At 39.1% G+C, this 16,380-nt stretch overlaps 1 protein-coding gene across 5 annotated transcripts in view; it reads left to right on the top strand.

Moving 5' to 3' along the window:
• Window positions 1-16,380, top strand: part of Liprin-alpha (PTPRF interacting protein alpha) — a 202,353-nt gene that overhangs the window by 171,694 nt on the left and 14,279 nt on the right. For all 5 annotated transcript variants that reach the window (XM_071658081.1, XM_071658085.1, XM_071658084.1 and 2 more), the window contains 4 exons: window positions 1,726-1,877; window positions 7,779-8,252; window positions 14,451-14,607; window positions 15,972-16,088. In XM_071658081.1, coding sequence (XP_071514182.1) covers window positions 1,726-1,877; window positions 7,779-8,252; window positions 14,451-14,607; window positions 15,972-16,088 — 900 coding nt within the window. The remainder of the gene's footprint in view (window positions 1-1,725; window positions 1,878-7,778; window positions 8,253-14,450; window positions 14,608-15,971; window positions 16,089-16,380) is intronic.

The raw sequence follows: 16,380 nt of genomic DNA on the forward strand, positions 1-16,380 counted from the left end.
TTTACTACAATAAGGTTCTGTCGTAATTGACTTGAATGAATACTTCAATGGAACTATATATTTTTGCTGAAACTACCAGCATTTCAGTATTAAGTGCTGTAATAGTAAATGTTAAATGATTTGCCTTAAGTGCTTGGTGTTTCAGGCTCAGCAAACCTCAGTTTATAGGATGTACAGCATTTTTTAGTGAGGATTTTCTGAAATGAGTTTTATATGCCATAAGATATGGTGCTTTATTACCCTAATTTGTTGCTCCATTACCCTCAAAAATTTGGGTCGACCTATACACGGGGCATATCATAAATTAATGATTTCTAGCCAAAAATCAAGGGTCAATCTATACACAAGGTAGACTTATAGATGAGTATGAATGGTATATCAGTAAGAAATATCAATTGAAAATTGTATTGGTTTTTGATAAAAGTACGTTACTCAAATTATAGGAATGTTATGCTAATTCTGATCCTTAAAAGAAGCACTTCGCATTTGTTCTTTGGTATCCATAACTGTTATGAGTTATATTCATTGCACCAAAAGGTGTCATGTTGGAGGCATGCTGTCTCAATTTATCTGCATGCTCAGGAATTGCTCTCACTGATGTAGTGGGCAAACAGGAACTCTGGCAGCAATATTAAGACCTCATTGACCACTTTGAAACCATTAGAAATGTCTCCCTTTATCTCCAAGCTGATGATCCCTCTCTTCTTCTCACAAGCATAAGTCTCACTTTGGCACTCTCCACTCATAGTTGGTTTGAAGAGGTTGTACTGAAACTTTTTCTTTCTGCATTATTTGATTATAGTTTTTCATGAAGTTTGTGTAAACGTATCACCAGATAGTATAACACTGAATAGTGGCAACTAGGTTTGTAGCTGTACAGGTTACATTATGATATATAATCTGCCATCAGGTCCAATTAGCAGTGTTGATGCTTGTAATCCTCCAAATGCTGTAATCTGGCAACTTCTAGGCCCAAGGATTGCTAGACTGGAGGCATTAGAGTGTAAAAAGATTAAGAAATGACAGATGTAGAAAAGATGAATATTTCAGAAAGAATAATCCATTTGTAAATGAATGAGTGATAAAGTGGTATTTACCCATTGTGAGTAGTAAGTGGGGAAGGATAATGAAGGAATTTGATTTTAGTAAGACAAATGTTCAAAAAAATTATATGGAACCTAACATTGCTTGGTTAAGAATCTATGGACATAGCAAAGTATTAGGAAAAGAATCAGCTTCTTGAGTCTTGTTGATTATATCAAATACCTTTTTTAGAAGGATGTCATTACACAACCATAGAGTACTTTTCACCTGGTATACAGTGATTTAAGATCACATCCAAATCTTACATCCAAAACTTCCTTCAATCATAGTGTTTTAACTCAGTGATATGCCACTTAACCCGTATCAGCCCAATTACTTTTAAATGCCCTTTCAAAACAGTTGTCTTGCATACTGTATCAGCAGCAGTATAGAAGTATCTCCTTTCCAAATATAAGGTTGTTTATTAATTTACTCATGGCTAACAATTTTTATTTACTTGTTAGCTACTAAGATATTACTTATATTTTTTCAACTTTATCTCCCAAATATTTTTATTGCTGATATATGTTGTGACCTTGATATTCAGAATAGTGAACAGGGTTAGCATGAGAAATGATAATTGAATATTTATATCAAAATATTTATGTATGTCTGATGATTCGAAAATAGTTTGCATTTCAGCAAGTGAAAATGAAGGATGCCCTACAACAGCACCATACAGCTGGCCTAAGCTCTTCAGGGATCTACAGTGATGGTGACATTGGTTCATCAGACTCTTTATCTTTAGCTGGCTTAGGACAGAAGTCAGACCTTGATAGACGTACAAAAAAAAAGTAAGTCCATTAATCGTTTCCTCTTCCACTTTTACCGTTTTAATCCACCATTTTAGTATATATTCAAATGATCATCCATATAATACAAAGGAATTCAAACAGCAACAGACCAATGGGTCCTTCCTCTGAGGTACCAGTAATAGATTTTTTTTTTTTTTTTTTTTTTGTCGCTGTCTCCCGCGTTTGCGAGGTAGCGCAAGGAAACAGACGAAAGAAATGGCCCAACCCACCCCCATACACATGTATATACATACGTCCACACACGCAAAATATACATACCTACACAGCTTTCCATGGTTTACCCCAGACGCTTCACATGCCCCGATTCAATTCACTGACAGCACGTCAACCCCGGTATACCACATCGCTCCAATTCACTCTATTCCTTGCCCTCCTTTCACCCTCCTGCATGTTCAGGCCCCGATCACACAAAATCTTTTTCACTCCATCTTTCCACCTCCAATTTGGTCTCCCTCTTCTCGTTCCCTCCACCTCCGACACATATATCCTCTTGGTCAATCTTTCCTCACTCATTCTCTCCATGTGCCCAAACCATTTCAAAACACCCTCTTCTGCTCTCTCAACCACGCTCTTTTTATTTCCACACATCTCTCTTACCCTTACGTTACTTACTCAATCAAACCACCTCACACCACACTTTGTCCTCAAACATCTCATTTCCAGCACATCCATCCTCCTGCGCACAACTCTATCCATAGCCCAGGCCTCGCAACCATACAACATTGTTGGAACCACTATTCCTTCAAACATACCCATTTTTGCTTTCCGAGATAATGTTCTCGACTTCCACACATTCTTCAAGGCTCCCAGAATTTTCGCCCCCTCCCCCACCCTATGATCCACTTCCGCTTCCATGGTTCCATCCGCTGCCAGATCCACTCCCAGATATCTAAAACACTTCACTTCCTCCAGTTTTTCTCCATTCAAACTCACCTCCCAATTGACTTGACCCTACTGTACCTAATAACCTTGCTCTTATTCACATTTACTCTTAACTTTCTTCTTTCACACACTTTACCAAACTCAGTCACCAGCTTCTGCAGTTTCTCACATGAATCAGCCACCAGCGCTGTATCATCAGTGAACAACAACTGACTCACTTCCCAAGCTCTCTCATCCCCAACAGACTTCATACTTGCCCCTCTTTCCAAAACCAGTAATATATATATATATATATATATATATATATATATATATATATATATATATTCTTTCTTTCATACTATTTGCCATTTCCCGCATCAACGAGGTAGTGTTAAGAACAGAGGACTGGGCCTTTGAGGGAATATCCTCACCTGGCCCCCTTCTCTGTTTCTTCTTTTGGAAAATTAAAAAAAACGAGAGGGGAGGATTTCCAGCCACCCGCTCCCAATATATATATGCCTTTATTCATTCCCATCGCCACCCTGCCGCACATGAAATAAAAACCCCCTTCCCCCTCATGTGTGCGAGGTAGTGCTAGGAAAAGACAACAAAGGCCACATTCGTTCACTCTCAGTCTCCAGCTGTCATGTAATATTGCACCGAAACCACAGCTCCCCCTCCACATATTGCATTATTTCCCTGCAAAAATCGTCTAAATGCCCCTCTCTTCTCTTTCACTAATAATTTTACTTCTTCATAGTGAGTGGTGGGATAGAGAAGTAAGATTATTAGTGAAAGAGAAGAGAGAGGTGTTTGGATGATTTTTGCAGGGAAATAATGCAAGTGACTGGGAGATGCATAAAAGAAAGAGGCAGGAGGTCTAGAGAAAGGTGCAAGAGGCAAAAAAGAGGGCAAATGAAAGTTGGGGTTAGAGAGTATCATTAAATTTTAGGGACAATAAAAAGATATTTTGGAAGGAGGTAAATAAAGTGCGTAAGACAAGGGAACAAATGGGACCATCAGTGAAGGAAGCTAATGGGGAGGTGATAACAAGTAGTGGTGATGTGAGAAGGAGATGGAGTGAGTATTTTGAAGGTTTGTTGAGTGTGTTTGATGACAGAGTGGCAGATATAGGGTGTTTTGGTTAAGGTGGTGTGCAAAGTAAGAGAGTTAGGGAGAATGATTTAGTAAACAGGGAAGAGGTAGTAAAAGCTTTGCGAAAGATGAAAGCTGGCAAGGCGGCAGGTTTGGATGGTATTGCAGTGGAATTTATTAAAAAAGGGGGTGACTGTATTGTTGACTGGTTGGTAAGGTTATTTAATGTATGTATGACTCATGGTGAGGTGCCTGAGGACTGGCGGAATGCTTGCATAGTGCCGTAGTACAAATGCAAAGGGGCTAAGAGTGAGTGCTCAGATTACAGAGGTATAAGTTTGTTGAGTATTCGTGGGAAATTATATGGGAGGGTATTGACTGAGAGGGTGAAGGCATGTACAGAGCATCAGGTTGGGGAAGAGTAGTGTGATTTCAGAAGTGGTAGAGGATGTGTGGATTGGGTGTTTGCTTTGAAAAATGTATGTGAGAAATACTTAGAAAAGCAAATGGATTTGTATGTAGCATTTATGGATCTGGAGAAGGCATGTGAGAGAGTTGATAGAGATGCTCTGTGGAAGGTATTAAGAATATATGGTGTGGGAGGTAAGTTGTTAGAAGCTGTGAAAAGTTTTTATCGAGGATGTAAGGCATGTGTACGTGTAGGAAGAGAGGAAAGTGATTGCTTCTCAGTGAATGTCGGTTTGCGGCAGAGGTGCGTGATGTCTCCATGGTTGTTTAATTTGTTTATGGATGGGGTTGTTAGGGAGGTGAATGCAAGAGTTTTGGAAAGAGGGGCAAGTATGCAGTCTGTTGTGGATGAGAGGGCTTGGGAAGTGAGTCATTTGTTGTTCGCTGATGATACAGCACTGGTGGCTGATTTGGATGAGAAACTGCAGGAGCTGTTGACTGAATTTGGTAAAGTGTGTGAAAGAAGAAAGTTAAGAGTAAATGTGAATAAGAGCAAGGTTATTAGGTACAGAAGGGTTGAGGGACAAGTCAACTGGGAGGTAAGTTTGAATGGAGAAAAACTGGAGGAAGTGAAGTGTTTTAGATATCTGAGAGTGGATTTGGCAGCGGATGGAACCATGGAAGCGGAAGTGAGTCACAGGGTGGGGGAGGGGCGAAGGTTCTGGGAGCGTTGAAGAATGTGTGGAAGGCAAGAACATTATCTCAGAAAGCAAAAATGGTTATGTTGAAGGAATAGTGGTTCCAACAGTGTTATATGGTTGTGAGGTGTGGGCTATAGATAGAGTTGTGCGGAGGAGGGTAGATGTGCTGAAAATAAGATGTTTGAGGACAATATGTGGTGTGAGGTGGTTTCATTGAGTAAGTAATGAAAGGGTGAGAGAGATGTGTGGGAGTAAAAAAAAGTGTGATTGAGAGAGCAGAAGAGGGTGTATTGAAATGGTTTGGTCACATGGAGAGAATGAGTGAGGAAAGATTGACAAAGGGGATATATGTGTCAGAGGTGGAGGGAACAAGGAGAAGTGGGAGACCAAATTGGAGGTGGAAAGATGGAGTGAAAAAGATTTTAAGTGATCGGGGCCTGAACACGTAGGAGGGTGAAAGGCGTGCAAGGAATAGAGTGAATTGGAACGATGTGGTATACTGGGGTCGACGTGCTGTCAACGGATTGAACCAGGGCATGTGAAGCATCTGGGGTAAACCTTGGAAAGTTTTGTGGGGCCTGGATGTGGAAAGGGAGCTGTGGTTTCAGTGCATTATACATGACAGCTAGAGACTGAGTGTTAACGAATGTGGCCTTTGTTGTCTTATCCTAGCGCTACCTCACGCACATGCAGGGGAGGGGGTTGTTATTTCATGTGTGGTGGGGTGGCGACGGGAATGAATAAGGGCAGACTATGAATTATGTACATGTGTATATATGTGTATGTCTGTGTGTTTATATATGTATACATTGAGATGTATAGGTATGTATATGTGCGTGTGTGGATGTGTATGTATGTACGAGTGTATGTGGGTGGGTTGGGCCATTCTTTTGTCTGTTTCCTTGTGCTACCTTGCTAACACGGGAGACAGCGACAAAGTATTTCAAAACACCCTCTTCTGCTCTCTCAACCACGCTCTTTTTATTTCCACACATCTCTCTTACCCTTACGTTACTTACTCGATCAAACCACCTCACACCACACATTGTCCTCAAACATCTCATTTCCAGCACATCCACCCTCCTTCGCACAACTCTATCCATAGCCCACACCTCGCAACCATACAACATTGTTGGAACCACTATTCCTTCAAACATACCCATTTTTGCTTTCCGAGGTAATGTTCTCGACTTCCACACATTCTTCACAGCTCCCAGGATTTTTGCCCCCTTCCCCACCCTATGATCCACTTCCGCTTCCATGGTTCCATCCGCTGCCAGATCCACTCCCAGATATCTCAAACACTTTACTTCCTCCAGTTTTTCCCCATTCAAACTTACCTCCCAGTTGACTTGACCCTCAACCCTACTGTGCCTAATAACCTTGCTCTTATTCACATTTACTCTTAACTTTCTTCTTTCACACACTTTACCAAACTCAGTCACCAGCTTCTGCAGTTTTTCACATGAATCAGCCACCAGCGCTGTATCATCAGCGAACAACAACTGACTCACTTCCCAAGCTCTCTCATCCCCAACAGACTTCATACTTGCCCCTCTTTCCAAAACTCTTGCATTCACCTCCCTAACAACCCCATCCATAAACAAATTAAACAACCATGGAGACATCACACACCCCTGCCACAAACCTACATTCACCGAGAACCAATCACTTTCCTCTCTTCCTACACGTACACATGCCTTACATCCTCGATAAAAACTTGTCACTGCTTCTAACAACTTGCCTCCCACACCATATATTCTTAATACCTTCCACAGAGCATCTCTATCAACTCTTATCATATGCCTTCTCCAGATCCATAAATGCTACATACAAATCCATTTGCTTTTCTAAGTATTTCTCACATACATTCTTCAAAGCAAACACCTGATCCACACATCCTCTACCACTTCTGAAACCACACTGCTCTTCCTCAATCTGATGCTCTGTACATGCCTTCACCCTCTCAGTCAATACCCTCCCATATAATTTACCAGGAATACTCAACAAACTTATACCTATGAAATTTGAGCACTCACTCTTATCCCCTTTGCCTTTGTACAATGGCACTATGCACGCATTCTGCCAATCCTCAGGCACCTCACAATGAGTCATACATACATTAAATAACCTTACCAACCAGTCAATAATACAGTCACCCCCTTTTTTAATAAATTCCACTGCAATACCATCCAAACCTGCTGCCTTGCCGGCTTTCATCTTCCGCAAAGCTTTTACACATGTATATATATATATATATATATATATATATATATATATATATATATATATATATATATATATATATATAATATATATATATATATATATATATATATATATATACACACACACACACACACACACACACACACACACACACACACACATTTACCCTAGACACTTCACATGCCATGGTTCAATCTATTGACAGCACGTCCACCCTGGTATATCATCATTCCAGTTCACTCTATTCCTTGCACGCCTCTCACCCTCCTGAATGTTCAGGCTCCGATTGCTCAAAATCTTTTTCACTCCATCTTTCCACCTCCAATTTTGTCTCCTGCTTCTCTTTGTTCCTTTCACCTCTGACACATATATCTTCTTTGTCAGTCTTTCCTCACTCTTTTTTTCCGTATGTTTCTTACATTGCTATATGTATTTTTGCTATGGAAACTTGAAAGGCTCTGTGATGTGTATATGATGCTTCATTGTCTCATTTTAGTCATGAAGAATCCTGTTATTGATGTTTACTCTATAATGTAATATTCATTTTTCATGGAACTATTATATTATATTTATTCACTTTCAGTTTACCTGGATATCGACATGAACTCCTGGCAGAGGCAATGAAGGCTGGAACTCCATTTGCATTATGGAATGGTCCAACCATAGTGGCCTGGTTGGAGCTCTGGGTTGGTATGCCAGCTTGGTATGTAGCAGCATGCCGAGCTAATGTCAAATCTGGAGCTATTATGTCTGCTTTGAGTGATGCTGAAATTCAACGGGAGATTGGCATCTCCAATCCACTGCATCGCTTGAAGTTACGACTGGCCATTCAGGAAATGGTCTCCTTAACATCTCCTTCAGCACCCAAGACTTCTCGTACTACATTAGCCTTTGGTGATATGAACCATGAGTGGGTTGGTAATGAATGGCTTCCAGCATTAGGTCTCCCTCAGTACCGGACTACCTTCATGGAATGTTTAGTGGATGCAAGAATGCTTGATCACCTTACCAAAAAAGATCTAAGAGGCCAGCTTAAAATGGTTGACTCTTTTCATAGGTGAGAATTGATTTATAGAAATTATTGATAATCGTGTAAGTTCAAAAACATTTCAAACATTTGATATAAGCACATTATACGTAGAAGAATTTATTTTATAGTAAGTATAATTATTATTATAGTTTATATGATATCCCTGGGGATAGGGGATTAAGAATACTTCCCACGTATTCCCTGCGTGTCGTAGAAGGCGACTAAAAGGGAAGGGAGTGGGAGGCTGGAAATCCTCCCCTCTTTTTTTTTTTTTTTTTTTTTTTTTTTTTTTTTTTTTTCCAAAAGAAGGAACAGAGAAGAGGGCCAGGTGAGGATATTCCCTCAAAGACCCAGTCCTCTGTTCTTAACGCTACCTCGCTATCGCAGGAAATGGCGAATAATATGAAAGAAAAGAAAAAATATATATATATATATATATATATATATATATATATATATATATATATATATATATATGTATATATATATATATATATATATATTGCAAGGTAGCGCAAGGAAACAGACGAAAGAAATGGCCCAACCCACCCCCATACATATATATATATATATTGCAAGGTAGCGCAAGGAAACAGACGAAAGAAATGGCCCAACCCACCCCCATACACATGTATATACGCACACGTCCACACACGCAAATATACATACCTATACATCTCAATGTACACATATATATACACACACAGACACATACATATATACCCATGCACACAATTCACACTGTCTGCCTTTATTCATTCCCATCGCCACCTCGCCACACATGGAATACCATCCCCCTCCCCCCTCACGTGTGCGGGGTAGCGCTAGGAAAAGACAACAAAGGCCTCATTCGTTCACACTCAGTCTCTAGCTGTCATGCAATAATGCCCGAAACCACAGCTCCCTTTCCACATCCAGGCCCCACACAGCTTTCCATGGTTTACCCCAGACGCTTCACATGCCCTGATTCAATCCACTGACAGCACGTCAACCCTGGTATACCACATCGATCCAATTCACTCTACTCCTTGCCCGCCTTTCACCCTCCTGCATGTTCAGGCCCCGATCACTCAAAATCTTTTTCACTCCATCTTTCCACCTCCAATTTGGTCTCCCACTTCTCCTCGTTCCCTCCAGCTCCGACACATATATCCTCTTGGTCAGTCTTTCCTCACTCATTCTCTCCATGTGCCCAAACCATTTCAAAACACCCTCTTCTGCTCTCTCAACCACGCTCTTTTTATTTCCACACATCTCTCTTACCCTTACATTACTTACTCGATCAAACCACCGCACACCACACATTGTCCTCAAACATCTCATTTCCAGCACATCCACCCTCCTGCGCACAACTCTATCCATAGCCCACACCTCGCAACCATACAACATTGTTGGAACCACTATTCCTTCAAACATACCCATTTTTGCTTTCCGAGATAATGTTCTCGACTTCCACACATTCTTCAAGGCTCCCAGGATTTTCGCCCCCTCCCCCACCCTAATATATATATATATATATATATATATATATATATATATATATATATATATATATATATATATATTTATGATTCATGTAAGAAACTGCAGAAGCTGGTGACTGAGTTTGGTAAAGTGTGTGAAAGAAGAAAGTTAAGAGTAAATGTGAATAAGAGCAAGGTTATTAGGTACAGTAGGGTTGAGGGTCAAGTCAATTGGGAGTTAAGTTTGAATGGAGAAAAACTGGAGGAAGTAAAGTGTTTTAGATATCTGGGAGTGGATCTGGCAGTGGATGGATCCATGGATGTGGAAGTGAATCATAGGGTGGGGGAGGGGGCGAAAATTCTGGGAGCCTTGAAGAATGTGTGGAAGTCGAGAACATTATCTCGGAAAGCAAAAATGGGTATGTTTGAAGGAATAGTGGTTCCAACAATGTTGTATGGTTGCGAGGCGTGGGCTATGGATAGAGTTGTGCGCAGGAGGGTGGATGTGCTGGAAATGAGATGTTTGAGGACAATTTGTTGTGTGAGGTGGTTTGATCGAGTAAGTAATGTAAGGATGAGAGAGATGTGTGGAAATAAAAAGTGTGTGGTTGAGAGAGCAGAAGAGGGTGTTTTGAAATGGTTTGGTCGCATGGAAAGAATGAGTGGGGAAAGATTGACCCAGAGGATATGTGTGTTAGAGGTGGAGGGAACGAGGAGAAGTGGGAGACCAAATTGGAGGTGGAAAGATGGAGTGAAAAAGATTTTGAGTGATCGGGGCCTGAACATGCAGGAGGGTGAAAGGCGTGCAAGGAATAGAGTGAATTGGAACGATGTGGTATACCGGGGTCGACGTGCTGTCAATGGATTGAACCAGGGCATGTGAAGCGTCTGGGGTAAACCATGGAAAGTTGTGTGGTGCCTGGATGTGGAAAGGGAGCTGTGGTTTCGGTGCATTATTACATGACAGCTAGAGACTGAGTGTGAATGAATGGGGCCTTTGGTGTCTTTCCTAGCGCTACCTCGCACACATGAGGGGGGAGGGGGTTGTTATTCCATGTGTGGCGGGTTGGCGATGGGAACAAATAAAGGCAGACAGTATGAATTATGTACATGTGTATATATGTATATGTCTGTGTACATATGTATGTGTACATTGAGATGTATAGGTATGTATATTTGCGTGTGTGGACGTGTATGTATATACATGTGTATGTGGGCGGATTGGGCCATTATTTTGTCTGTTTCCTTGCGCTAACTCGCTAACACGGGAGACAGCGACAAAGCAAAATAAAAAAAATATATTGCCAATATAAGATCGTTTATGTGTTGTAAAAGTGTGCCATGTGGTTTTCTGTTTATGTAGATTTGAATATATTCAGAACAGTAGTGTAAAAACTTATTGTCACTTATTGACAAGCCAAAACAAGATACATGATATCTAGACAAATTTCATAGGTACATGGAAGTAATTAAATAATGGTACCAACCCTGCAAACTTCATCTCAAGGGTTATCAGAGCTCAAGAAAAATAGAGGTAATATTTTGGGGGCACCATTTTGAAATACAATGAATTCTTGATTATCAGGTGGTGTTGGGATTGTTGCTGTTTCAGTTGGTGTCGAATTCCTTTCCTAAATATTTTTCGTACTTCCTCTACATTGATAAAGATTCATGTGCTGCTGCACAAGAATTGTTTTATAACTAAGTATTGATGACTGGGAACTTTGAAGTGTTTGTGGAGCATAAGAGCAATTTCTTACATATTTTCCACTGATTTAGTGTGTCTTATTTTGCACATATCTGAATTTTGCAGATAGCTTGTTCCATTCTTGATAGCTTATGAATATACTGTTTATAGCTTGTTAGTTTTTTACTTAGAATTTTCTGCTATTTGATGCCTATTCACATAGAATAGAGTTATTCTTCCCATATATTAGGAAAGCATGGTTATTAGATTAAGTGAGACCTTTGTATGATCATAAATATGTGAACTGTGGAGTTTTTGAATGATAAAATGTAGTTTATTTGAATTGTAGATGGAGGTATTTTGTGGGGAAGCATTAAGGAACCTGTCTTAACATATGATGATGAAGGGTAACAGTAGTGCATAGGCCCATTATGTAGTGCTATAAAGAAGCAGTAGTTAATAGAAATAGTTCTTCAGCAGTCTGTAAGTCATTGTAGTGTTGTAAGGAGATTATGATACTTGTTGACCTAAATGGTAATGTGATAAGGTTCATTTTAGAAGTAAAGTAGTTGATCCCCCAGCTCAAAATAAAATCACCTCTCTGAGGATGTTTACTTGGAAAGCTGTGTAAAAAAAATCCATTTCATAAAGATTTTTATTAATTGGATAAATGAAAAATGGAAAGTCTAATGAATTTTTATTTTGAATATGAATTTCATTTATCAGATATTTAGGATGTACATTGGTGTTAGTAAATTGGTTCTCTGGCCATGTTCATGCTATAGCAACTCCTAGTCATCTGCCACACATTCTTAAATTTCACTATCCTTTAACCCTTTTCTGCTGGCTGAAAGGAATTAAGTTGCTCACAATACATGGGGCTAGTGAAGGGATTGGAGAGCAGGGGGTAAACCAAACCCCCCTGATGCTTGTTCAGTAATGACTCTTATCAGTATTTACAAAAGAAACATGTAAATATAAAAGGTTTGCAGAAACAGTTGAATTAACATTACTCATATGACTGTGAGATAGCCCTAAAGATAATGTGATTTCCCAGGTGAAGGTGGAGAGGGTGAGTCTTATGACTCACATTTGCTAAGTTACACTTTCTACTGTTTGTAGTTACTGTAGTTACTGTATACACTATCTCTCTCTTTATTAATATCTCTGTCCCTCCAGGAACTCCCATCAGGGGGTGACCTCAGCAAAAGACTCTCTTAAGTGGTCAAGAGGAAGGTGTAGGATTGAAAAAGAGGGCAAGTGAGAGTTGGGGTGAGCGAGTATCAGTAATTGTAGGGAGATTAAGATGTTTTGGAAGGAGGTTGATAATGAGCAAAAAGAAAGAAAATGAGTAGGAACATTGGTGAATGAGGCAAAAGGGGAAGTGGTAACTGCTAGCGATGAAGTGAGGGGGAGATGGAGTGAGTATTTTGAAGGACTGGTAAATGTGTTTGATGATAGGTTGACAGATATAAGGTGTTGGGGTCAGGGTGGTGTGCAGAGCGAGAGAGACATTGGCAATGGTTTAGTAAAGAGAGAAGAGGTATTGACATCCTTACGTAAGATGAAATGTGGCAAGGAGGCTGGAGTGGGTGGCATTGCTGTTGACTTTATTAGGAAAGGGGGTGATCATGTTGTTGATCGGTTGGTAAGGATTTTCGTTGTATTAATGGATCATGGTGAGATGGATGAGAACTGGCAGAATGCATGTATGGTGCCATTTGTATAGAGCCAAAGGGGATAAAGGTGAGTGTTCAAACTACAGAGGTATAAGTTTGTTAAGTGTGTCAAGTAAGTTGTATGGGAGGGTAGTGAGAGAGAGTAAAGGCATATACAGAGCATCAAATTGGGGAGGAACAGTGTGGTTTCAGAACTGGTAGAGGATGTGTGGATCAGGTGTTTGCCGTAAAGAACATGTATGAGAAATGCTTAGATAAACATGTGGATTTACGTACGACATTTATGGATCTGGAGAGAGCATATGAAAGTGTTGATAGAGATGGCTTGTGGATGGTCTTAAGATTAAAGAGTGTGGGAGAAAAGTTACTAAAACAGTGACAAGTTTCTGTCAGGGGTTTAAGGCATGTGTATGAGTAGGAAGAGAAAAGAATGAATGGTTCTGTGTGAAGGTTGGTGTGCATTGAATTATTCCATAAGTTAACAGTACTGTTGAACAAAATGTACTTTGCCTCATTTGATGTAAATTCTTGCCCATGAGTTTGCATCTCTTGCTATAAGTGAAATCACACAATGCTAGCTTTAAGTAGCTTTTTGATTTGAGATTTTCAAAGCCTTTGATGATTTTGAATATGTATTGAATCACCTCTTAATCTTAATGTTCTACAATTATGTTGTGAACCACAAATTTCACCTGCTCGATGTCTTTTAATGCGTTCGTCCTCCAGCAGTCTCGCTCACTCAGTGTTTTATGCCATAGAATGCATCAGTAAGTGCACAGTTTTGAGTCTTTTAATCAAGTACATTTAATGTGCACTCATATGGCATCTCTAAGCCTATACATGATGCATACTTATTCACTGAGCCAAGATGATAGTTGTATGATAGTTGTCATATATGATTGTATCATAAAAAAAATATCAAGCAGAATTGTCTGACATGAACAGTTTCATCAAAAACATTGTTCTGTTCAGAATCATTTATTGAGTGATGATCGTTTAAATGATTTACAGTCTTCTCTCAGAAGATGGTTTCCATATGTTGACCAGCTGCTAGTACTAAGCTAATTGGGCAATAATTTTCAGACAGAGGCCTTTTACCAATTTTGAATATCATTGTTACATTGACAAACTTCCGTTCCTAAGAAAATGTTAGAAAACTTTTCAGCTTTATGGCAAAGTTATGAATAATAGAAATATGATTTAAGCTTTGATAAAACTCTTTTCATCCATGTTTAAATTCAAGATTTTTCTAACACATCTAGGCTCTCTGAAGCAACCAAATGTCATATGTGTAAGTTTGTAAATTAACAAATGACTGCTGTTTCATGTTACTGTCCAAAATGATAACTTTGTTGTGATTTGTTTTGATTTTATGTTAACATTAATTTTTTTCCAGAACATCACTCCAGTTTGGTATAACTGCACTCAAGAAAGTAAATTATGATCGGGTAGCCCTTGAGGATCGAAGACGAGCATGTGAAGAAGAAAATATAGATGTTTTAGTATGGACTAATGACCGTGTCATTAAATGGATTACTTCCATAGGTCTCAAGGTTAGTAGAAAAAATATTTGTTCATGTGAAGACAACACTGTCTTGTAATTACAAGGCAAGTTGGAAGGAACATGTATAGGTGTATTATGATTAGAAATTGAATGTGAATGCACTTGAAAGTGTTAAACTTGCATTGGGAAAAGAGAGTTAGAAAGTAAAATAAAGTTCAGTGCTGCACATCAAACAAAGACAGAACAGAACTGATATTGATAGGAATAGCAAAATGCCATCTGGCTGTGGCCTGTTAACAGAGAGGCACTAAAGGCTAAGAAGCGGAACTTGAGTTCATCAGTTATGGAGACTTCTTCCGTGGCCATCCCCTTGAGTAAGTTCTTGAAGGGAAAAGGCATCATAGATATAAGTAGATAGATATGAATAGATAGATACAAAAGAATATGTGATTCAGTAATATGCTGGTAGCCACACAGAAAATGAAACAAAGATACAGGCACTTTCACGAGTATTAACTTCTTCAGGGATACAAAGATAGTGAACATATATGGCAGTCAAGGTGCATGACCTCATCATATGCAGGTTAGATGAAGGTATTGTGAGAAATGTGACCACCTAAAGCACGGGTCTGGTCATGGATTAGCTCATGAACTTTTACATGTTGACAGTTATTATTATTGTTGTTATGGAAGTATCTAATTTATATACTCCTCGACTGGTATTGAGACGTCTCTAGAAGCTGTGTTTAATAAGGTTAGATTCTATGATATTCTATGATGTACAGTTTTCTAAGTGTTGTCTCACTTGGTAGAGTGACAAAAGTCTTGCATAAGTTGGAACAGAATACTTGATTTTTGTCCATCTTGAACAGTACACTGCTGTTACTTTATTTTCAAATTCAGGGTCTTTTCTACTTTGTCCCATGTAAAGTGTGTTGCTGTGTTTGCATGGTATCTGGTAAATACTACCATTTGAATTTTCAAGTGACTTTTTAAAACCAAGTTTCTCACCATATTGTTATTTTTGAATGCATTATTGATTTTAAATTTCTTAGAAAGTTGTGATACTGTAGTACTAGAAGGTTTTACTTGTTCTAAGGTTTCTTGTGAAAGCCTTCCTCAGTCATCCTATCCACATACTCAAACCTTTTTAAGCACACCCTCTTCAGGCTTCTCATACACACTTCTCTTACTATGACTCCTTTCTCTTATCCTATCATTACACGTCCATGGATATGAAATGTAATCTCTGTGGAATTTTGAGATGAAGGAGAGCAATTTGTAGGTAGGGGATTTGAAAAAATAATGTTTGCTTGATAGTGTTGATTGGTATCATGTAGCTGTGATATTTTACATGATGGAGTTGCTGTGAAAGTATGGATATATTTTTCAGAATTTTTTCTTATCCTACAGGAATATGCAAATAATCTTATAGAATCTGGAGTTCATGGTGCGCTAGTAGCCTTAGATGAGAGCTTCGACTATAATGCTTTGGCTCTTGCGTTACAAATTCCAACTCAAAATACTCAGGTATGTTCAATTTTTTTCTTTTTATTGGTATTACTCTTATGTTCCAGAAAATGCAATTTTGTTATCATCGTAGGGTGGATCAGGTCTATACAATCTCTTGCCTCACTCATTCTTAAAGCATGCTTAATATGTTAAAGTTAAAACATGGCTCTCACATTAAGTTTATTATCTTAATTTTTAACTTAAAACATCTGATTGATTTATCAAGTTAAATGAAAGTTTCCATGTACACTGCTTTTTAGACACCAAACAAAATGCTTCCCGTGCACTCAGTCTCAAATCAGCCCTCTTT

The sequence above is a fragment of the Panulirus ornatus genome, chromosome 65, assembly GCF_036320965.1.
Source record: "Panulirus ornatus isolate Po-2019 chromosome 65, ASM3632096v1, whole genome shotgun sequence".
NCBI classification, from domain to species: domain Eukaryota; kingdom Metazoa; phylum Arthropoda; class Malacostraca; order Decapoda; family Palinuridae; genus Panulirus; species Panulirus ornatus.